At 50.2% G+C, this 21,406-nt stretch overlaps 7 protein-coding genes across 7 annotated transcripts; 5 read left to right on the top strand and 2 right to left on the bottom strand.

The window, feature by feature from the left end:
* Positions 1-360: 360 nt before the first annotated feature.
* FSUBG_5915 (uncharacterized protein) lies at positions 361-1,460 on the bottom strand (the record flags this gene model as incomplete). Its single annotated transcript, XM_036684063.1, has 3 exons — positions 361-924; positions 981-1,146; positions 1,438-1,460. 3 exons carry the CDS (start codon positions 1,458-1,460, stop codon positions 361-363), a joined length of 753 nt encoding a protein of 250 aa, XP_036538488.1.
* A 1,414-nt stretch (positions 1,461-2,874) lies between these two features.
* FSUBG_5914 (acid phosphatase precursor) lies at positions 2,875-3,814 on the top strand (the record flags this gene model as incomplete). Its single annotated transcript, XM_036684062.1, has 2 exons — positions 2,875-3,049; positions 3,096-3,814. 2 exons carry the CDS (start codon positions 2,875-2,877, stop codon positions 3,812-3,814), a joined length of 894 nt encoding a protein of 297 aa, XP_036538487.1.
* A 271-nt stretch (positions 3,815-4,085) lies between these two features.
* Positions 4,086-5,043, top strand: FSUBG_5913 (ribosomal L1; the record flags this gene model as incomplete). Its single annotated transcript, XM_036684061.1, has 2 exons — positions 4,086-4,327; positions 4,380-5,043. 2 exons carry the CDS (start codon positions 4,086-4,088, stop codon positions 5,041-5,043), a joined length of 906 nt encoding a protein of 301 aa, XP_036538486.1.
* Positions 5,044-5,129: 86 nt separating this feature from the next.
* On the bottom strand, positions 5,130-5,999 carry FSUBG_5912 (conserved oligomeric golgi complex subunit 2; the record flags this gene model as incomplete). The annotated part of the gene is made up of 1 exon (XM_036684060.1): positions 5,130-5,999. The coding sequence occupies one exon, from the start codon at positions 5,997-5,999 to the stop codon at positions 5,130-5,132; it is 870 nt and encodes a 289-aa protein (XP_036538485.1).
* A 2,246-nt stretch (positions 6,000-8,245) lies between these two features.
* FSUBG_5911 (bzip transcription factor) lies at positions 8,246-10,051 on the top strand (the record flags this gene model as incomplete). Its single annotated transcript, XM_036684059.1, has 1 exon — positions 8,246-10,051. The coding sequence occupies one exon, from the start codon at positions 8,246-8,248 to the stop codon at positions 10,049-10,051; it is 1,806 nt and encodes a 601-aa protein (XP_036538484.1).
* Positions 10,052-12,936: 2,885 nt separating this feature from the next.
* On the top strand, positions 12,937-18,291 carry FSUBG_5910 (uncharacterized protein; the record flags this gene model as incomplete). The annotated part of the gene is made up of 2 exons (XM_036684058.1): positions 12,937-12,991; positions 13,079-18,291. The coding sequence occupies 2 exons, from the start codon at positions 12,937-12,939 to the stop codon at positions 18,289-18,291; spliced, it is 5,268 nt and encodes a 1,755-aa protein (XP_036538483.1).
* Positions 18,292-19,135: 844 nt separating this feature from the next.
* On the top strand, positions 19,136-20,638 carry FSUBG_5909 (uncharacterized protein; the record flags this gene model as incomplete). Its single annotated transcript, XM_036684056.1, has 1 exon — positions 19,136-20,638. One exon carries the CDS (start codon positions 19,136-19,138, stop codon positions 20,636-20,638), a length of 1,503 nt encoding a protein of 500 aa, XP_036538482.1.
* Positions 20,639-21,406: the final 768 nt, after the last annotated feature.

Raw genomic sequence — 21,406 nt, 5'->3', positions numbered from 1 at the left:
ATACCTATCCAATATAATAGAACTATAAAGTAGCAAGGCCTTTCTTTACATCCATCTCAATGTAATGAGCGGCAATCTGAAGTGTTAAGAATAATAGTCATCGATGCAGACCAAGTAAATACACATAGCTTAGCTTCCTTCAATACAGGCATCGATTTTCATTAGGTTTTTAGCTACAAGGTAGTCCCAAGCCACAGAGTGTCTAAGAGCTCCGGTCCGTCTTACACATAAACACGATCTCATACGTATCCTTGATGCATCAAGACGGCGAGCTGATCTTTCGACGGTATTCCACACCTCCGAAATCCATGGATCTGGTACCAATACCCTGTTCCAAAAGCACCATGCTCCATGCCACAATCACTTCATGCAAAGCTCATAGTTGGGCAAGTCACCAGACTCAACAAGCTTCCGGAGCCCCGACATCATCATCGAGACCCTGAACTTCTCCTCTGGGGCTTCAATCCGCTCTTGCCAGATCTCACCAGCCATGCCGATACGCGTATACGGACTCCAGCAGTCCCCCTCGCCATCAATGGACCACTCTGTGAAGGCAAGGAGAGTAGCTTGCTCTGTGTCTTTTCTGTCGAGAATCTCGTTGATCGCATCCTTCATGGCTTTCAGCTCCTTTTCGACCTCGGCCTGGATGTCCTCGGATATTTTTTCATAGGAAACCTCCCCTGGGTGCGGCAGGGGTTCATGTACGCCATTCCCAACAGGGACTTCGAGTGCCGCTTGGTGCTCTACTTCCTTGGGAACAGACTCACGGTTGATGTCCAGTTTCCCTTCGCGATCGTGGTCTTCTTTGAGAGTGGCAAACACCGTCGAAAGCTGCTTTCCATTCTTTTCGGTTGGAGGTCGTGACCATGGCCAAGCAGGCTTCGACTGAGGGGGTAGTCCGAGGACTGCATATTTCTTGATCAGCTAACGATTAAAGCAGTACTATTAGGGTTTCACTCACACCAAAGGTCCCAAAAGACCTTGTCGGCTTCCCATGCAAAGCGAGAGACAGAGGTTGTTATTGTTCCTCCCTTAATGAGAAGGTTGGCTGCGATGACTGTGGCATCCTTGCGCAGGAGCTTTTTCGTGTCTTCGGTGTTTTCTCGAGGGAAGCATTGGGAGAGGAAGCCTTCAAAATAGTCGCGCCTTTGCTTTGTGTCTGGTTCCGGGCCAGGAAAGGGAGGAAGCGGACGGGATGCGAGCTGCGAGAGATGCGAGCGCACCACCGCCAAATCGTTTAGCGACTATTCATTCATCTCGAGGGCTTTGGAAGATTAGAAAGATGTTTAGGATGAAAGGTTTGACAATTTGTGCTGTTCTAGTGTTGGAGTTTGGTTTGCCAGTCTTGGGTGTGATTCACTACCGCTTGCTAGGGCAGAGACTCTCCAGTGCCAAACAATGCACGACAACTCAACTGCAAATACCGCCTGTTCTCACTCCTCGCCAATATTCTCCCCCATTCTTTGATTCACTTCTGCTACAATAATATGGACTGGAGTCCGGACCTTACATGATAATGGGCACAGCCAGCGCAATGACAGACTAATCGAGAGTCTTTTAATACTTTATAGTCACTATACGATTGTCTCTTTAACTCCGTTCAAAAAAAGTGGTCAGCGCCATCAACACACCTTCAAGGCTCTACCCAGGACTCTGAAGAGGTGTGTTCGCTGGCCGCCGTGGCAGCATGTCCTAGCCCAGATAACCGCGGTCCATTATGGCGTTGACTACTTATGGGCTACTTAAAGCCAAAGGTCATGCAAGCTTGCTCAACCGTGATCGGTCAGTTCTATCCAAGATGCCTTGTCGAAGATCAAGGATACACCAAATCAGTGATTCATGGCACTTATCGAGGGAAACAGGATGAGAGTGACAAGCATATAGAATGTGTTTTCATCCACACCGCCCTGACACGTTCTAAGCAAACTTGAGCAAGCTCACCAAGGTTTAACTAGGAGTTCCCTGTCATGGCCAGGCCATTGGAGTATGTGTCAATGCGTCTGATCTTCTTGATGAGTACAGTTGTAAATGACATAGAAAAGAAACTATTTACTAAACCATGTACTACCCTAGACTTGTCCAAGTCTTTTTATGTCCTAGGATTAAAATCCTCATATCTTCTCTATTTATTACTGGGTATCGCCGGGACATGCTCATGGAAGCGCTCAAGCTCTTGAGTGTCACATGAAAGTAATCTCGATGATCGTCGCTGTTACATTTCCGGTAGCGAGCCCGGAGCTTTCTCCACTTCCGCCCGAATCGGCGCCGGCTCTTGACCCGATTACGGCAGTTCGCGATTCCACCCCGGACCAACCCTCAAAACAGTCACCGAATCCTTCTCAAAAGCTTAAAAACTTATCGAACGGTTCGGGCCGTTACCTCAAAATGAACACAGCGCTCTTGGACCTGCATGCAATGCCACATTATCCCAGGGGTCATTTACCACTGAGCTGTGAACGTGGAAATGAATGAACGTCGAAACTGTCGAAGGCTATCGCTGATTAGCTCTGGTGATCGGCACGTGGGTGGTCGATGCTGATGACCTGGGGGTTTCAAACTTTGATGCGAACCTGGTGAGGAGGATGTTATGCATGCTGATTGGTGGCTTGGGACTAGGGTGCACTAAGAGCTCACGAGGGTGGTATTGGACGGAGTGGATGATTAGAGGAATCAGATATTGGGATGGATTATGCGAAAGGGGATATATAGTTTCGAAACTCCTGCTATGAAACTCGCATTGTTAATGTTTCCCACCTCCTTTCGTTCAACTTTGTAATAAGGTTGACAGGTCAAAAGAGGCCTCAGCCCCAATATCCAAAGGTCAAGAAGCACATACGGGCAATACACTCATTGCGTTCATTCAACTCAGTCATCATGAAGTCCTTCGTTTCTGTCGCCATTCTACCTCTCGCGGTTCAGGCCGTGAGGATCGTTCAGTCCAATGATGATGGCTGGGCAGAGTCTTATATCCGCACTTTCAATGACGCTCTAAACAGCGCCGGCTACGATGTTGTTCTCTCGGCTCCTGCAGAGAACAAGTCTGGCAGCAGTAAGTCACATAAACACGCGTTTCCATCGCATCTAACATCATGTAGGCTCCAGGGATGAGAAACCCAAGGACCGCACCACAGCGTGTCAGTACGACAGCTGCCCTGCCAACAGCGGCCCAGTTGGCCATGATCCCAAGCGTCCTGATCTCAACTGGGTCAACTCGTTCCCTGTCACTTCTATGAAGTACGGTATCGACACTTTTGGTCCTAGCTTGTGGGACGGCAAGGCTCCTGAGCTTGCTGTCGCTGGTCCCAACGTTGGAACCAACCTCTGGCTTCAAGTTCCTTTCTCTGGTACTGTTGGCGCCGCTTGCTATGCTGCTCACGAAGAGGGCATCCCAGCCATTGCCTTCTCTGGAGCGTCCACCGGAAATACGGCCTTCAACACTAGCCCCGTCCCCAAGCGCAGTCTTGTCTACGCTGAGCTCGCGACCACTCTCGTCAAGAAGATTGTCGATTCTGGAAAGCCTTACCTGCCAGAGGACGTCTATCTCAACGTCAACTTTGGCAAGGTTGAGGGTAAATGCACTGATGCCTCCCAGTTCCAGTGGGTGCTGACTCGCATCAACACTGGTCTTTTGTCAGAGCGTGATACTGAATGGTGTGGTGAGGATCGTCTCCCTACTGAGACTGAGATTGCTCTTAAGAGTGGATGTTATGCTTCTATTAGTGTTGGAGATGCGGCTGATAAGACTACTGCTGATGCTGCGCGACAGAAGGTTGTGTTGGGCAAGTTGAAGGATATGCTTGTTTGCGTCGATTAGATAGCGAGATAGCAAGTGACATAGCGAGTGATATGGGCATGTTTACATGTATATAGATTTATTAGCATAATCAATTCGATATCTCAGGCAATCCTATGCCAAAACAAAAGTGATTCCATTCCCAAGTTCATGTCTCATTGAGTCGAGGGGCTTATCGATAAGCGTCGACACCTGACATTCCAGGCCCACCTAAAACACTTTAGCAACCTTGACTTTTCTGAGTATCACGATCAAGGGCCGGTCCGCCAGAGCTCTCAATTATCCCCTCACAATGGCGCCAATCGACCGTTGCTTGGCCTCCATGGCCAGGCTATCCCTCCTCCAAACTCCTCGACCGGCAATTCCCACGATACCGAAGTTTCTCGCCCCGGCGGCTGCTCAGCAAGTTCGACAGGCTTCGGTTGTGAGAATTAAGAAGACTGGAAAGAAGAAGAAGGCGCTGCCTAAGGACTTTAAGAGACATAACTTGGCCAAGAGGGAATTTCCTCAATACTCGTTATGTGAAGCTATGAGGTCAGTGGGATTGGAAACATGGCACCAAGCGGGGGAGACTAATATTCGACAGAGTCCTACGAGCTGTTGAGGTCGGACAACCGCCTGCTTCGGTCAAGTACGAAATTCACATCAATCTCAAGACCGCCCGAAACGGACCGGTCATCAAGAACAGCGTCCGACTCCCCCACCCTGTCCAGAGCGATTGGCGAATTGCCGTCATCTGCCCCGAAGGCAGCGAGATCGCCCAGCAAGCCACCGCCGCAGGTGCTGTAGCCGTCGGTCAAGAAACCCTCTTCGAAGCCATCAAAAAGGAGCAGATCAACTTCGACCGTCTCATCTGCCACGAGGCCAGCGAAGCAGCTCTCAACAAAGCCGGTCTAGGAAAGATCCTCGGTCCCAAGGGTCTCATGCCCAGCAAGCGTATGCGAACCATCGTCCCCGATGTCGTCAAGTCGATGCGAGACTCTGCCGGTGCAGCTGATTACCGTGAGAGGCAGGGTGTTATCCGTATGGCTATTGGACAGCTGGGTTACTCGCCCGATCAGCTCAAGAACAACATCAAGGTGTTGCTGAACAAGGTCAAGGCGGAGTGTGCGGAGATTTCAGAGGAGGTGCACAAGGAGGTTCACGAGGTTATTCTCAGCACAACCCATGGACCTGGCGTAAGCTTGAATGGAAAGTTGAAGGATGCAGAGGAGCAGATTACCCCCGAGGCATTGTCGAGCGTCATGTAAAAATAGCCTTGAGCTTGTATAATTGTATCATATGTCATATTACGAATAGACCCTGTGAGCGTCGTGGGTATCATTATTCATTGCGGCTATGAATTGCCTCTGAGGGCCTTGACGGCCTCTGATTGTGCATCTAGCACTCTATATATCGCCAAACACTTCAGCACTCTATCCTGTCCTTTTACACCGGTCTTCTTTGCTTCTTTTAGAGCGTTGCCTAAGTCTAGCAGCAATGTGTTTCTGCACCGTGTCAAACGTTCCTCCATCTTTATCACAAACGGGGCATTTGGGTCTAAAGACTCGAACAGCTTTGTGATGCGGCTGCATTCTTGTGCTGAAGCGAGCAGTCTTGTTGGGGAGCTTCCGTAGTTGTCGTCCTCGTCTTCCTCCTCGCTTTCTTCGTCCCAGTCCTCGCTGTTCGGTAAGCTACCCAGCGACAAGCGTTCTTCTAGTGATGAGAGACGCTCAGATAATTCGATCATTTTTCGGCCTTTCTCGATGGCTGATCGTACGCCACGCAGTTCGCCATTGAGGGTATTCGTCTCCTCTTTCCGCTCTGTAACTTTCGTCTTGACTTCCTCTACAGCTCGTCGGAAACCAAGTAGAGAAACCTTGACATCTTCGACCTTGTCGTCGCCGCCGCGCAGTTCGCTACCGAGCGAAAGAAAGGCTGTGTAGTTCGAATTGACGAGTTCGAGGAGTTCGGAGCTGATCGCCGCACTCCTGTCGCGAAGATCTGACCGCAAGTCCTCCAGGGTCTGGTGACGATGTGGTAGAGCAGATAGATAGGCGGCAGGTTGGAAGTCTGGAGCTAAGAAGTCGGCGCGAGGGAGAGCTTCGGGAAACGGGAGAGGAGCATCATCATCGACAGAGGAAGTGTCAGAGCCGGAGAGTGTAAATGGGGCGGATACTCTGAGATCTGCCATTGGAGATGAGAGGTTATCTGGCGCGGCGGCCATTTTGGTTGGTTGTAGACCGTGAGGTTGTCTGTGAGTGTCTCGACGTAGGCTAAAGGTTAGGTGGCATGGATTTGGTGGAGGAGCTTCTGATGGTGAGGTTCGGCTGCGCTAGCCCTGATTGGATACTTTGATCTTATCCATGACCCCAGACCCTGGAACTTGCAAATTGATCACTCTTCATGCGAATTCATTTCCATAGATTGATACTAGTCATATTAGAAGATCTATCTCTACAATAAGTGTATATAATTTCCAGGATAATGATATATCTACCGCTGATGCGAAATTAGGGGTTGTTTCCTACGATAGTCTCCTTAAAAATAAGACATCGTGAGAACTGTTCCGTCGTTCACAGCCCTGGATCTAAAGCTATTTGTTCCCGATACCAATACCGGCCGCCAAGATCACCTCATCTGGAACTCCAAATTCCGTGTGAGGAGTTCTTTCTCATTGGCCATCATCGACGTTCGGTTCTAGACTTGCTCCGTGCAACCTGGCAAAAGGTTTAGCTCCGTGGAGATCGAGTGCTGAATGCCATGGCCGAATCAAGTGGATGGGGGCAAAGAGAAACCGAGAAGAAGCGGATCACATTACGTTTGACGAGCTGTCCCAAGAATGTGTTACCGAGGATAAGTCCAGGCCAGGGGACAGCTGGCCTAGACAGATTGAAGATCGAAAGTTAGACTCAGTCAGTATCCCATTGAAGGCACAAGTTTCGAGTTCATTAATATCACTAAACATTGGGCCTCTTCAATTGACCATGTCAGATGCCAAAAATCCCGTGCTGTTTCAGGCGGCATTGAACCCTTGCTACAGTTCAATGTCACATCATTTGGACCGAATCTCGGTACCTTGCCCCAACATCAAGTGGCACGAACCACCACCCACTGGATGGAAGGAAGCTGTAAGTTCAATGAAGGTCCTATGATCGGCTGTTAAAGTCCGGATATAACAACTTCACCCACGTGAGCGGGACATTTCCCAACAGTTCGCCGCAAATTCCATGGTGATTCCAGGCCTGTTTTCAGAGAGGGCTGAGTGTCGAAGCCATTGCGCAGCGAAGTCGGAGTAAAGACCCTGGGATCGGCACTAGAGTTATGCATGCTGAAAGGATCTTATCTGATGGCTGCGTGATCACGGATTCGCTCGTGCAACTCCGACTTATGCCGGCCAAGCCCAGGTGAGCCCGAGCCTCGGACGAATGAAGAAGGTGAGTGTCAATGCTTTGGAGGGGCTTCGGCGGAGGAATCCATTCAACAGAGAAAACTATTGGAGATCTTCAGTGAGGATGCTACCTTTCGTTACATTATGACGAGACTGCGAATATCCTGCAACATGATTTGAACTGCCGCGGAGGATTACCAGCAAGATCGACGAGCTACTGCTGATAAAATGCCGAATCCTGACTGTCGCGTCAATAATTGAGTTTTAATAACTTGCTCTGAGGGTCTCACAGTTGGATGCGTTCAGGTGGTCAAGGTGTTGCGGAGCCATAATAAGTTATGACTGATTAGATCCATCACTGGGACTGGCTGCCTGAAAAATGCCTGGTCGGCAATCATATTACGAGAAAAGTTGCTGTTCAATTCGGTCGTAATCTGATGAAACCTCATCTGGCTGGTTGTCTCTGAATGCCTGGCGCAAATAATTCGTGCCTGGCGTGTGACATCTGCAAAACTTTTATCAATCAAATCTTATCAATCTGATCAGATCCACTGTCGTCTCCTGGAATCGGACCATTGGCTTCCCAACCGTCGGTTGTGCTCGGGGCACAAAAGTAACGAGGCACCCCGCGATTAATTTCCTTCTCTGCTACCCTTTCTCCCCTCTTCAACTTTGTTCTGATTGATTGATGATTCTTTACAAATCCTCCGGCTCATGTACTTGGATGGGTTCATCGCCTTATCAATCTGTCAACCTGGCTCTCAGCCGTTATCAATCAACCGAGGCTAAAGCCGAGATCGCACCGAGCTGTCACATCGCAGTTGCGTCAGCTTCGGTCCCAATCAATCTTATCAATCTGCAGCATTGACTGTCAACTGAAACCACCCTTGACGCCCACGAAGAGCTCGAATTAGTACTCAAAACAATAACAACCCGATTACGGCGATTTCTATTTGACAATCTTGCTTCGGTAATTTTTTCAAGATTTACCTCTCGGAACTCCGACCCGATTTGGCACGGCCGACCGAAAAGAGAACCGATCTCGCCACAACCACAACATCTATTACTCGTCGACTCCCACCATGTCGGCTTCATCACCTCAGTCAACTGCATCCCCTGGAGCTGGGACACCTGTCGCTTCACAGTCAGGAACCAGGCATCGGGCCATCTCAGCTGCACCAAGTCCTGCTGCATCACCAGCCACATCCGGTCCCCACAGCCACAGGACGCCACTCTCCATTAAGCCGAGTGCGAAGCCACCTCCACCCACACAACCTCAGCAGCGCACTGCTCTTCCTTCCATCAACAAGATGGCCATGTCGTCCGTAATCAGCCCCCAGCAGGCGCCGCCGGAGCCTCCAAAGTTATCTATGACTTCTAAAGAATGGGTAATCCCTCCAAGGCCCAAGCCTGGCAGGAAGCCCGCTACCGATACACCACCCACTAAGCGCAAGGCTCAAAACCGCGCAGCTCAGAGGGCCTTTCGGGAGAGGAGGGCTGCTCGTGTTGGAGAGCTTGAGGAACAACTTGATCAGCAACGTGAGGTTCAGGAGAAACATGAATCAGAACTCAAGGACAAGATCCATGAACTTGAACTCGATGTCCAATCCTTCCGATCTAGATGCATGTTGCTTGAAAACATGCTGGAGCGGGAGAGACAGGACCGTATCAGGGTCGAGACAGAGGCCGAGACTCTCAAACGTCGTCTGGACGAAGGTGTCTTTAACTCAAATTTTCAATCCCGAAGCATGAGTTCTCAGCACCCGTTTGAAGCACTTCACAGTCCCACCAGTCAGGGACCGAGACACAGTCTTCCTGATGCACGACCTGATCGTCAATCAGGCCACTCCTTTTCCATCTCCCAAATCATCTCTCCCCCAGAAACCCTCGATATGAGCGCCTCCAATGATACTGAGACGGCCATAACTTGTGGCAACTGTTCTCCAAATGGACATTGTGCTTGTGCCGAGGAGGTATTGAACTCTGCGGCTAACGGCTGCGGCAAGTGCACTCTTACATCAAATTGTCAATGTCTCGACGAAGTAGCTGAGGCTCTTGATCGGTCTCAGGAGCTGAAGCGTCCTGCCTCACCATCGGCTAATGTATCTACCGAGAAGAGGCATCGATCTAATGCCGACGCCGAGACTGATTTCACAGCCATGTTTTCCCGCAAGACCCAAGAGGCCTTTTCTGCTCCCTCCCAACTCCCTTCCATGGACTCTATGCCTTTCAGAGATGGCTGCGGCTTCTGCAAGGATGGAACCTACTGCGTCTGCGCTGATACCGCTCTCGCGACTCCCGCCATGACTCCTAATGATACTCTTCCTCCCATCTCTCAGCAGGTTCAGACCCCGCCTCCTGAGGATACTGATCCTCCTATTCTCGCTATGGAGATGACGGCCGATGGTGCTGTCAAGCTTCCTCCTCGCCGTCCCCAGACTCAATCGACTGAGCGTCGTGGCTGTGGTCCCAACGGACCTGGTACTTGTGCTCAGTGTCAGGCCGATCCCAAGTCTGGGCTCTTCTGCCGTCTCATGGCAGCCAACCTGAACCGTAAGGACGGTAGCTCTGGTGGCTGCTGCGGCGGCAAGGGTGCTGGTGGCGGCTGCTGTAAGACCCAGAAGCCACCGCAACCAGAGAAGATCAATCTCCCAAGTCTACCAAGCCTGGGTTTGAGTTGCGCTGAGGCATACCAGACACTATCCAGTCATCGCAACTTTTCCAAGGCGGCGGATGATATTGGTTCTTGGTTGCCCAAGCTTAAGGCCACACCTAGACCTGGTACTCGGCCAGCACCACCTGGCGCGATGATGCCGATTGAGGTTGAAGCAGCAAGTATAATGAGCGTTCTGAAGGATTTTGATATTCGGTTTGGGAGGGGAATTTAATGGGATCCCAAGCCGTTAAACTGGATGAATGATATTGAGTACATGAAAAAAATGGCGGTTTAGTGACTATACAGCTCGTGCAGAGTTGCGGCATGCCTAATATGGCACTGGTTTGGGTTCTGGTTGGAGCGTTGATATTATACCCTTCATTGGCTAAGATGTAGACTTCACTTGTCTATGCATCTATGAATTTATGCGTCTATTAAGATCAATGCTTTTGATGTGAGACATTTCCCGGCGATGCATTTAATGACTGGCGCATAGCAGGGTTCTAGAAGAATTTGTGCAACTAGGGTGAGCTTGTATGATTTTGGCCAGTCGGAGGCGTAGACGAAGTAGATGGGATGAGTGCACCGATTGAGCTAGAGGGTAACGGTGTCCAAAGTGCCATGTGGCTGTAGGGTATAACCTAGGTGTTGAGCCTCAGTAGGAGGTAGTGAGCTGGATTGACAGCTACGTCGATGGGTGTTGATGACTGTTCATGAGTAATGACAACACACCATGGCCAAGCATGGCAACCTGTCAACCGCTGTTGGGATAGTCACGCGCTGACGTGCATGAAAGGAAAGACATCCTCGGCTGAATGAGGACATACATAGAGACTGGGGAAAAGGCGGGAGCTAGATATGGATGAAGTTGTCGTGAACTGTTGGGAGGCGGTGGAGTGTTGATGGTGGAGCAGCATGGCCAGCGCACCGCCTGTACAAAATACAATCCGAGTCGAGTAGGTAGCACGAAATGTCGTTCACTGGACATTCAGACGAATAAGGATAGTTGCATTAGACTAAAGTGGCGAGTTAGAGCCGGAGGCAGCTGAGAATAGTCGATAATATACCGAATACGGCTGCATGACTGGCTAGAGAGTCAACGAGTCGGTCTGTCTAACAAATATGAATGGCTGGGGGCCTCTCGGTGAGCTCTCAGCGCAGAACTCGTCTGGCAGTCAGTGATTGGAAGAGGATGCATGTGGAGGTAAGCGCATGATTGGTGTCTTGGTGGTCTTGGGGGGGGATGCGTTGGCACACACAACCCAGCTGCTGCTTGTAGAGTTGCAGCAACTGTTGTCTTTGCCTCGCATAGAGGGAACTGGCGTGGTGCGATCAGATTGGCTGCTGGTGTGGATGGGGGGAGGGGGGTTTGGGTACATTGTGCGATGATGAAGGTCTAGTAGGAGGATGATAGTAATTGTTAGAGGGGAGGTATTGCTTGAAAAGAACAGCTTGTTATCTTTCATCACATGTTATTCGACGGCTCGAGTTTTTCTTGGTTTCATTGATGAGTATCGTGAGTTGTATAAGTGGACGAGGCAATAGTTTAAACCCTTGTAACTTAGAATACAGGTGTAAAATTACCCGATAGTAAAACTCAATCCGAACACGGAGACATGCAGGTGCTTCTTTGGTTTGGTTTGTTTCGTTTCTTCCTATCATTCATCTTAAATTTTTTTCTTCTCCTTGTCTATCGTCTCTTGTCCTCGTGGCCATAATTGCCTGGTTCGATGTTCATGTCCCTTAAGATTGTGCTGGCTGACGCGAATGCATGACAACTCACAACTCCAAGTTACACAGATAATAAACAAGATACACTTTCTGCCGCCGAAATCACTTACTTCTACATTGTAAATCAGGCACACACATTCACGCTGCAAGTCATGATTGTCCTACCGTCATAACTAGTCGATCATGACTTCCATGGTTCAACCTGTGGATGCCTTGTTCCACTCTCAACCATAACGACGGGACAAGAACAGGTGTTCACGACAGGGCGCAAGTCTGTCTGCTCCAACCCAAGGTCCACAGCCTAAATCCACAACTTCTCAAAGAGCCGCCAGTCTTTTTAAACAGCTCAGCCTTGATATCTGTTTGACCTAACTCATACTTGCTTGTAGCGAGCGCTTGGGCATTGCCAACGCACAACTCATGACCCGGTCCGACCGACCAGGGCAGGGAAAAAGAGACCGCCCAGCGCTGATGGACACGTGCGAATCGCACAGGGCTTCAGGTACCGACCCACAGGAGGGCTGTTGGGCCAATTGACTCTCATGCTCACCCGCATTGCCGCGACGTTCCCGACTGTAACAGGCTTAGCGTGTAGCATCTGCCAACGATGCTCTGTACCCACTACCGTAGCGCACCGCCTGTTCCCGTCCGTTATAGCGAGGTAGCGTAGGGATACTTCTACCCCATCATATTGGATCCTGTGCTTATCCCAGTCCAAGTCCAGTCCGATCTCGTTGTTCAAGGTTGTTTGTTTCTGTTTCTGGTTTGTCTGAGCCTGCCTGCATCAGCGTCTGGTCTATGCTGCAGTCGGTCGGCGCAACCGACAGGTGCCAGTTGTGAGGCCCCTTCTGTCGCTGTTTATTACAAGCACCATATCATCCATAGTCCCTCTATTCCCACGATACCTTGCCTTGCCTACTTCTCCCCCACCTCCAAAAACTCCCCTCAACTCCCTCCTCCCTCCTCTCACCTCCCACATCTTCTCTCTTCTCTCCTCTCCTCTCCTCTCCTCTTCTCCCGATCAACAATAGACATACTCCTCCCTCGTTCTCCGTATCTCTCTCTGCCTTGCATTGTTTTGGCCCAAACTCGACGTGCGACTTCAACTCGTGATACGATCCTGGTCCTTCATACGCTAGAACTTTTTGGAACGCGCCATCCATCATCTCAGGTTCCAACCTCGCGCCCTGTCATTCCTTACTTGCTCCAATCTTCGCTGGCAGGTCTGGCACCCGTTCTCGAATCCTCGTACAACCGTATTCCTTGCGACTTGCTCTTCCGCCTGCATTTGTCGAGTCGTATACCTTTGTTTACAAGCCAGTGAGCGGCGCCTCACGACAGCTATAATAGCTGCTCATTTGCGACGTAGAGTTCCCTGAGCTCAGAATGGTTTCTATGCAACGATCTTTGTCTTCACCTGTCCGCATTCATTCTGCTCCTAGTATGTCTCCGACGTTGCCACTCGGCCGTAGTCTGAACTACCTGACTGTGCCTGACTCTACCTACAACTTTTGCTAATTAATGGTAGCTGTGTCCGCTGTAGCGCAAGATTCGGGGTCGCCCCCGCCATCTGTCGATATTCATGTACAACCATCTCGATCTCGACGACGACGCTCTCCGAGCCCCAGCCCAACCCGCGAATCGAAGCAGACATCACAACGACAGACTGAAGACAGAGACCATCGAGGTCATGGTCAACAGCATTCACCAGTCATGTCGTCAAGAAAGCCCATTGTGGCACAACCGAATATGCCAGGGCAGCCTTCACCAAGAAACAGCCCCCGGATCTCGTCTTTAAAGCCTACCGACAACGACAGTGAGGGGCATTCTCCATTTAAGCCATTATTACAGGATGTTTCCCAATACACAAATCCACATCTTTCCCCCGAATCCGAAAGTACAACACTCGAAGAGCTGGCTCATTTAGTACGACTGTCCAAATACCAGGAGCGTAAGCGTGCAAACACCCGTTTGCGTCTCCAGAGGAATTTGGTTTCTACCGCCCTCAGCGCCCGTCTGACCCGTTGCGGAGAAATAGCTCATCGTAATTTGGTCGACAGTTTCCGTCGTGACGACAAGGAGAACTTTGCCGCCCTCCACAGCGCCATCCATGATGTTCGCAACAGCTGCGATGAACTTCGTCGTTATGCTCTTCTCGATCCCGAGATGGAAGGTCTCGCCTCAGCCGGTCTCGCATCTTCTGAAAGTTTGGATACTCCTACTAACTCGGCAGCTCTTGGTCCTCTCCAATCCATTACACCATTTTTGAACGACATTTCTGCCTCTGCTCGCGATACGTTTTTGGATTTTCTCACACAGCTCCGTACAAACCCGGATTATTTGGCTACTCGTATATGTTCCCTGTCAAGTTCCGAGTTGAACTCATTCTTGTCTTATCATAAAGGTTTGGAGCCCGTGGAATCTGTCCTTCCTTTCCATGGCCGTTCCGGAGGTAGAGCTCACGCAAGCGCGTCCGGACGCAACAGCACCGCTGTGGATATAGAACGATTGCTGTCTTTCCAACGACACGACCCTTTGTCCATCCTCATCCACACCTGTTTTGCCAACTCTGCCGGACCTGACAGCTCCGAGGATCAACGACGTACAGAAATCTGGGCTACTGCTTTGGCACGACTGATCTCGGAGCCCAAATCCACTGGCGAGCATTTCTTGATTTCAGTTCTCAACATTTGGACGGCAATGCGTGACTGGTCTGGCAAATCCAATATGGAATGGTATCTGATGAAGATCCTCGAGGATGGAGCCTTCTTGCTCGACCGAGCAGAAGACCAGCATGGGACACGATTCAACTTATCCGACTGGAACCATTCAGATGAAGTTGCAGCCAAGGAGTTCTACGAGCGCGCAGTAAACCAACTATTTGAACTTGTCGACGATGAAGATGCTACTGGAATCCCTGAAGGACTTTTGGAACTTGGAAATGCCATTTTGAGAAAGCTTGAAAACAAGTACGTCGAAAACACCTCCCGTTGGTTAGTTTGGAGATGCCTCTTCTTCGTATTCCTCCTGGGCGTCATTATCCATCCAGAATCGTACGGAATGCTGGCCGAGTACCACATCACGCCTTATGCGCGCGAGAAGATCCTTAAAAAGGTAGCCATGAAGGCTCATGAGTATGTGTCCAGCATGTGGAGTGGTAAGCCTTCGGCAACATGTGTTCCTGTGGATATACCACCCAAAATTAAGGGCCATGTGGAAAGTATTCTCGCTCGTTTCCAAGGATCACGATCCAAGGTTCCGGCTGCCAAACTCCTTCCAGCGAGGTCCATCACGTCCTTGCGAGAAACCAAGGAGGTCCATCCATACCTGGTAATTAGCCCTGCCGATATCGCGACCTTGGTGAATGCCATATTCCCCGAAAGAAGACCCCACTCAGCTTCAGGGAGCTTTAGATCAGGACCGGCCTCCATTTCTGGGATGTCTGCTATCTCGCAGCCCATCTCCATGTCAAACCCAAGGAACAACTTTGATACTGCCTCCATCATCAGCACCAGCGCTTCTTCGGTATTTAGTGACACTACCACAAGAGACGGGTATCTAGATGAGCAGACATCAGTGACACCTCAGCGATACTCTCCACCAGCGATGGACTCGGAGCTACAGAGACGTCTAAACAAGTATGAGGATGATGGTTACCGGCTGCGCCTGGCACTCCACGAGATGACGCAGAATCTTGGTTCTGACACTGTCCGTGGATCATGCCACCCTTGCGCTGAGCGATGGCTTGTACTCTTCATCTCCGCTGATGGAAAGAGTCTTTCTACGAACATGACATTCGACCCTGATGATGAACTGGATGATGATGAAAACTCATCCAGCACTGACACAGATGAGGAAGATGCTCCAGATGGACCCGAACTCGGCAAGGACTACCATCAACTTCGAGACTCCATCCTTAAGCTTGTCGAGGACTATGAAATCCCTCGAAGCCTCGAACCTGAAAACAGGACACAATTGAGTAACCGTGCTTCTGGTCTGAAGCGATACAAGTCAAAGACTAGAATTATCACCACAGAGCGGTCAATGGCCAGTCGCAACCCTTACAGGAAACAGCTTGGTAAAGAGACGAACGATAAGCGAGAGGCCTCTATCCCCGAGGTTGAGTCTAAGGAAGACAAGCCAGAGGCCGTTCTCATTACAATGCTCAAGGCGGCCTCGTCGCAATCCAAGGCTCTTGCCGACTTTGTCTCGTCTCACCAGTATTGGAAGACACTCAACCAGCTCAACGCCCTCGCATCTCCTTCGCTTCGGGAGAATGGGTTCGCAGTCCTCATCAACATCTTCTCTCGTGGCCCCAGAGACTCTATCCGACGATCTGCTTCCGCCATTGAAGAGTATGACGCTTGGCTCGTCTGGCTCAAGCAGAGTCAAGAACGCCACGAGGGTATCATCGACCGCATGATGAAGCGAGTACGAGCTGTGCGTGACAAGATGTGGTACGTGACAGATGTGCGCAACTCAAAAGAGTACGCACACAGTCGCGATATTTGCCAAGCGCTTAAGACAATGGGCATGCCTCGCCGCTGGAACTCTTTCCAACGATCTCGTGCCCACATGGCCAGAGGTCCAAGTGCATCCTATCTTTATCGCACCGAGTCTCAGATCATGGATCTACTTGCTGCGTCGGAAGAACAAGGAGGACCAAACAAACTGAGTGATGATCCTGCAGAGGCGACCGCAGCTTGGCTTCAAAACCGTGGCATTGAGAACTTCTGTAGGGGCGAAGAACGAATTCACCGTTTCTGCTACGAGGTTGACAAGTGTATATCAAGACTAGTCGGTGAGACTATTCGGGAGGCGCCTGTCTTGTGGTCCAGTGAGTTGTACAAGCGCGACAAGCTTGGATATGACCGCGCAAGGGCTAGAGAAAAGGAATTGTCCTGGAATGGAGATGACTCTGGAAGTATCATCAGCGAACAAGATCGCAAGTTTAGCCCGACTTCCAGCAGGCCCAACTCCCTTGCGCGAGACCTCAGGTCGCTGTCAATTCACAGCCCTAGCCAGCAGTCACTTGACTCAGTGCGACAGAGCATGCCTCGGGCGAGCTCGGCGCTTTCAGATATTCTCGATGGGCAAGAGTACTTTGACCGTGCTTCGCCTGCGCACACAAACGATTCAGCAAGCACGTTCTGGTCACCGTTCCAGCCGATCATGTCTCCCAGTTCAGGAGCTTCTCGGGGTTACTCGCCCACTACAAGTTTGACCAACCTCTCAACCACGTTCTCTCATCCAGCTCACGGCACTGCTCCATCGACTTCAAGCTTCTCTACAGGACGCCCTGGCACGTCGGCGTCATCTCAAGAGACGGTCTTCCAGCAGCAGCAGAAGATGGATGACGAGAAGACACGCTTTCTCAACGAACTGAGACAGTCCCTAAGTAGCCTTTTGCTTTCTGACCTCGGCAACCAAGTTTTCTCACGGGGTTCTGAAACTGATGGCTGGTTCGACCAGTTGGGACAGCAGTGCATTGATCGTAAAGATGCTTTAGATCGTCGAGCTCGGCGTCGATCCGAGATCAAGGAGAAGCGAAGTTCAGGGCGGCCACGAGTTATTGAGAAGAAGAAGAGCTTTGGCAATCTACGAGGCGCTGGTGATGACCGGTCGTCAGAAACCTCGGAATCTCTCCCTCTGGGCTCTACTGAGGAATCAAGCACCAGTAACTCCACACCACGCCTGTCGGTGGCGAAGGAAGACAAAGACAAGACAGAGTTCCCTTTCAAGAAGGCATACCAGCGGCTGCTGAACATGTTTTGCGTACACCCCAACCCCTACGCGAAGCTCAATGCTCTTTATGAACTTGAGAACCTTATTGTAGCTGCGCTGCAATCAAGTGGACAGAAGAGGCCACGATGGAATCGATCTGATGCTGGGTCAAGCGTGGTGACGGAGCACAACACCAATGCCCGTCCTACACCACTAGAAGGGACAATCGACAACGTCAGAGAACGTCGATCGCAAGCACAACAATCTCAACTTCAAACGCCTTTCTTTGGTCCCCGACAGGCAAATTCCGAGACAAGGTCAATTATGTCGGGAGGAAACGTCAACACCGATATCATCACCAAAGAGCTGCTAGCTCTCTTCCGAGAAGCATCAATTCGACCAAAGACACTGTTCCGCGACCTGCAGTTCATTGCATCTTTCGTCCCACCCTCGGTGCTGGACAAACAAGAACGAGGCAAAGCATTCTGGAATACTGCACTGGCAGCTCTCAAGCTCAAGTCAGAAGTCTGTCGAACTATGGTTGAGATGGCAGATGAAGTAGTTGCAGCACACACACATGTGCGCAAGCCAAACGACAACACGATACCAGACGTGCCACAGTCTACAACAGGCACACCACCACCGCCATCCACAACATACAAATTGGATGACGCGGGCAAGATGTGGACAATCACGGCCAAGGAAGGATTCCCAACAGCACAGCGCGAGCTTGCGTTGTTCTACCTTTCCAACCCGGAATACGTTGAGCGGACAACGCTCCCTCTTTCAAAGCCTCGCGAGGTGTTTAAGCAGACGGTCATGGACAAATATGGACGTCTGGGCAACGGAGGAGGCCGCACCGGGTTTTCAAGCGGAGGCGAAGGCAAGGAGAGCGATGTGAGAAGTGACCCAGGATTGATGTGTGTCGCGGTTCACTGGATGGAAGCGGCTGAGCATGGAGGCGACGAGCTGGCGACGAGCTTCCTGCGACAGAACGAGTTTATGGGTGGTCGCTGAGATGCTTGCTGGTGCTGAATATTATACCCCCCGTGTTTTTATGTTTGGCGCTTGGGCGTCTATAAGATTTATATGGATGCTTTATAGAGGGTGAGATGATGGTTTTTTTATTATTATGGCATTTTAAGGATGAAATGTTTTTTGGGGGAAATGCATTGACGCAGGGTTCTGTGATGTTATGACATGAGATACCATGTGTTGTCTTGTATGGTGTTGATACTGGTAGAAAGCCAGTTCTTTTACATGAATTGCTATTATTGTTGGATTTCTTCCTCTTCATTTTCATTGAGTCGTGGATCGTTGTTCAAGTGACATGTCAGACTAAAATACCCTGAAGCTGTTGGTATTGGATGAATGGAGGGATGTGAGAAAGGGGCAAGGGCCGTGATTCGGTGGATCAATTGACCTGTAGCGTCTAAGGTCCCTCGCCTGAACCTCAACGTCATTTTGATCAATTCCATGTTCTCACCTCAATCATCTCATCTCATCTTAGAATACCTACCACACAGAAAGAGGTGCGACTTGATTGCGAGAGTTGCGCAAATTGGACACTGAGTCACGTAAGTATAGCGAACAAAACGTGCGTGCCACTGGCATGAATTTCTTACTGATGCTTCTCTAGACGTGCATGAGTGGAGCGACTGCCTGTTCGCTGCCTGTTCTGATCTACCACTGTGATTAACTGACTACTACTTTCTCGCCCGCGATAAATCTACTCTTGTTTTTCTCCACGGCCAACTCCCTCTTCATCTCTTCCTCTTCTAAACTTTACAAAACTTTACAAAACTTTATAAGTTTCTATAAATTTGTAAAAGATTTACTGAACTTTGCAAAGTTCGGCAACATGACAGCCGACTCAGACACCGCCATGGTCGATATCAGCACCCCCTTGATCGCCGCAACAGCAACTTCTCCCTTCCAAAGGATCCCTCTCGAGGTTCTTCTACGGATTACTTACTTCCTCACCACTCCCGAGCTAGGAAACGTCCGTCTGACATGCCGCTCCATCGAGCAGGCTTTGTACACCACCTTTACCAATGAGTTCTTCACCCGCAAGCAGTTTATGATCTCAGAAACAAGTCTACAGGCCTTGATTGACATCTCAAAGAGTCGGCTCAGTCCCCATCTTCGCAAAGTGCATTTCGGGCTTGATAGATTTGCACACGCCCTGCAAGTCCACGGTCACAATGCTAGGACAGCGAGGCAGACGGAGTTGTACAATGGTCAGTTCTCTCTGCTGAGTACGGGGTATCACAGGGATATGCTTGTAGAGGCCTTCAAGAACCTGGAGAATCTTGAAGACGTAGTCATTCGCGACTTCAACTCGATCCGCCGCACACGCGATGGCCCAGGTAAACAGTGGACAAGCTATGGATCGACTACGGCTTTCAGGGAAACGGGGTCTCGTCCTGGCCAGAACAGCGGTATGGCCTGGGGACCCGATACGTCGACTGCCTACGGCAGCACGATCTTCACATCCGTGCTTTTCGCCCTCGGCCAGGCTGGTGCGAAGCCAAAGGGCATTGAGCACATGTCACATTCTAGAAATCATCTGCGAGATTGTGCCTTCAATATCCCTTCGTATATGGAGGCCTCGGTCACACCTGTTTTGGAGAATCTTGAGAAGTTACACATCGACATCGACCTACTCGGCGGCAGCGACTTCTCTAGCGACGATGCCGCTGGCCATTCATCGACTGCGGATATGATGCTTCGCAGGTTTCTCCTCAAGTTGAAGAACGTCAAGCACCTGCGCATCAACGAGACACATAGTAGTGTTACTGGTCCCGGTATGCTTCTTGGGTGGCTAGGTCGCGAGAATGCTACATCGCCAGCGCCTGTGTCGTCTTCTACGCCTGGATCACCCCCTGCGCCCCTTGAGCCTTCGCCAGAATATCACCAGTTGGAAGAGCTCAATTTTGGAATGATGAATGTGGAACCTCAGCACCTCCTTGCCGTCGCCCGAAAGTTTGCGCCTACGCTCAAGAGACTAGAACTACACAAGGTCACCCTCCGACGACGCCTACCAGATGGCCACTCCGGGACTCCGCCAAAAACTAGCTTCTGGAATAAGTTTCTAGAGAAGCTGAAAGACATCCCCAACCTCGACTTGCGTCACATCAAGATCAGCTTTCCTCAGCAACAGTGGGCTTCACGACCGACCCGCTCCTTTGTCACATTTGAAGGCCAGAGAGAGAGCGTGAAGCAGTACACCGGAACGGATTGGAGGTACTTTGTCGGCGAAATGATGCCCAAGATCAATGTGCAGTGGCCGAGCGAGGACAGCAGTGCGGATGAGGATGAGGATGACGACGGTATTTGGGACCAATATGCGCTTGATCTGTAAGCGCCGGGTTTTGCTAACGATGTATGATACAGATGTTTCCGACGACGACGACGACGATGACGGGGAATAGTTGACAGGTATCGGGCGGATTACATGTTTATTATTATTCAGGACCTAATCTAAGGTCTTCTGAGTCTACACTAAATTATCCTAAACTACTACCTGTCCTAAAGTGTCCCTAAATTATCCTAAACTACCTGTCCTAAAGTGTCCTAAATTATCCTAAATTTACCTAAACATCTTCTCGTCATTTAGAATAAATGTCCTAATTCTTCTTGCCTCTACCCATAATTAAGTCATCACATGCTGAGGCTCTTTTTGTATCTTTGACGACGGGACTTCCCAGGCATCGGATGGTATGCTCTCCCCTGAACTTCCAGGCATGATCCAGTTATTCCAGGCAGCCATTCCCACTTTGACAAGTTTAATTGATATCACATGATGTCGTGGCGGGGTCGCGCCTAGAATTTGGGTCTTTTGGCGCGCTGGTGCCTGGAGCGCGTCTCCTCGGTTATTTGTGGGTGACAGAATGAGTGAGCAGGTCGGGCTCTGTAAGTATTGGGCTTTCAAGACTTGTCGCTCTACCTCTATGAGTCAAAATGATGTATTTGAGTAAGATATTAGCGAGAAAAGCGATCATCATAAGGCATTTTTCTTTCAATTCGGCTTCGAACTCAATGAAAACTGTCTCTTTTATTCCTTTAATGCCTACTCCGTACAGCCCATTAACTGGGCCTTTTTGTCACCCTGCCCCAGCTGTCAAAGGGA

The sequence above is a fragment of the Fusarium subglutinans genome, assembly GCF_013396075.1.
Source record: "Fusarium subglutinans strain NRRL 66333 chromosome Unknown NRRL66333_c0000060, whole genome shotgun sequence".
Lineage (NCBI taxonomy): Eukaryota > Fungi > Ascomycota > Sordariomycetes > Hypocreales > Nectriaceae > Fusarium > Fusarium subglutinans.
The sequence above is the reverse complement of the archived record's forward strand: the minus strand, read 5'-3'. Positions and strand labels throughout refer to the sequence as shown.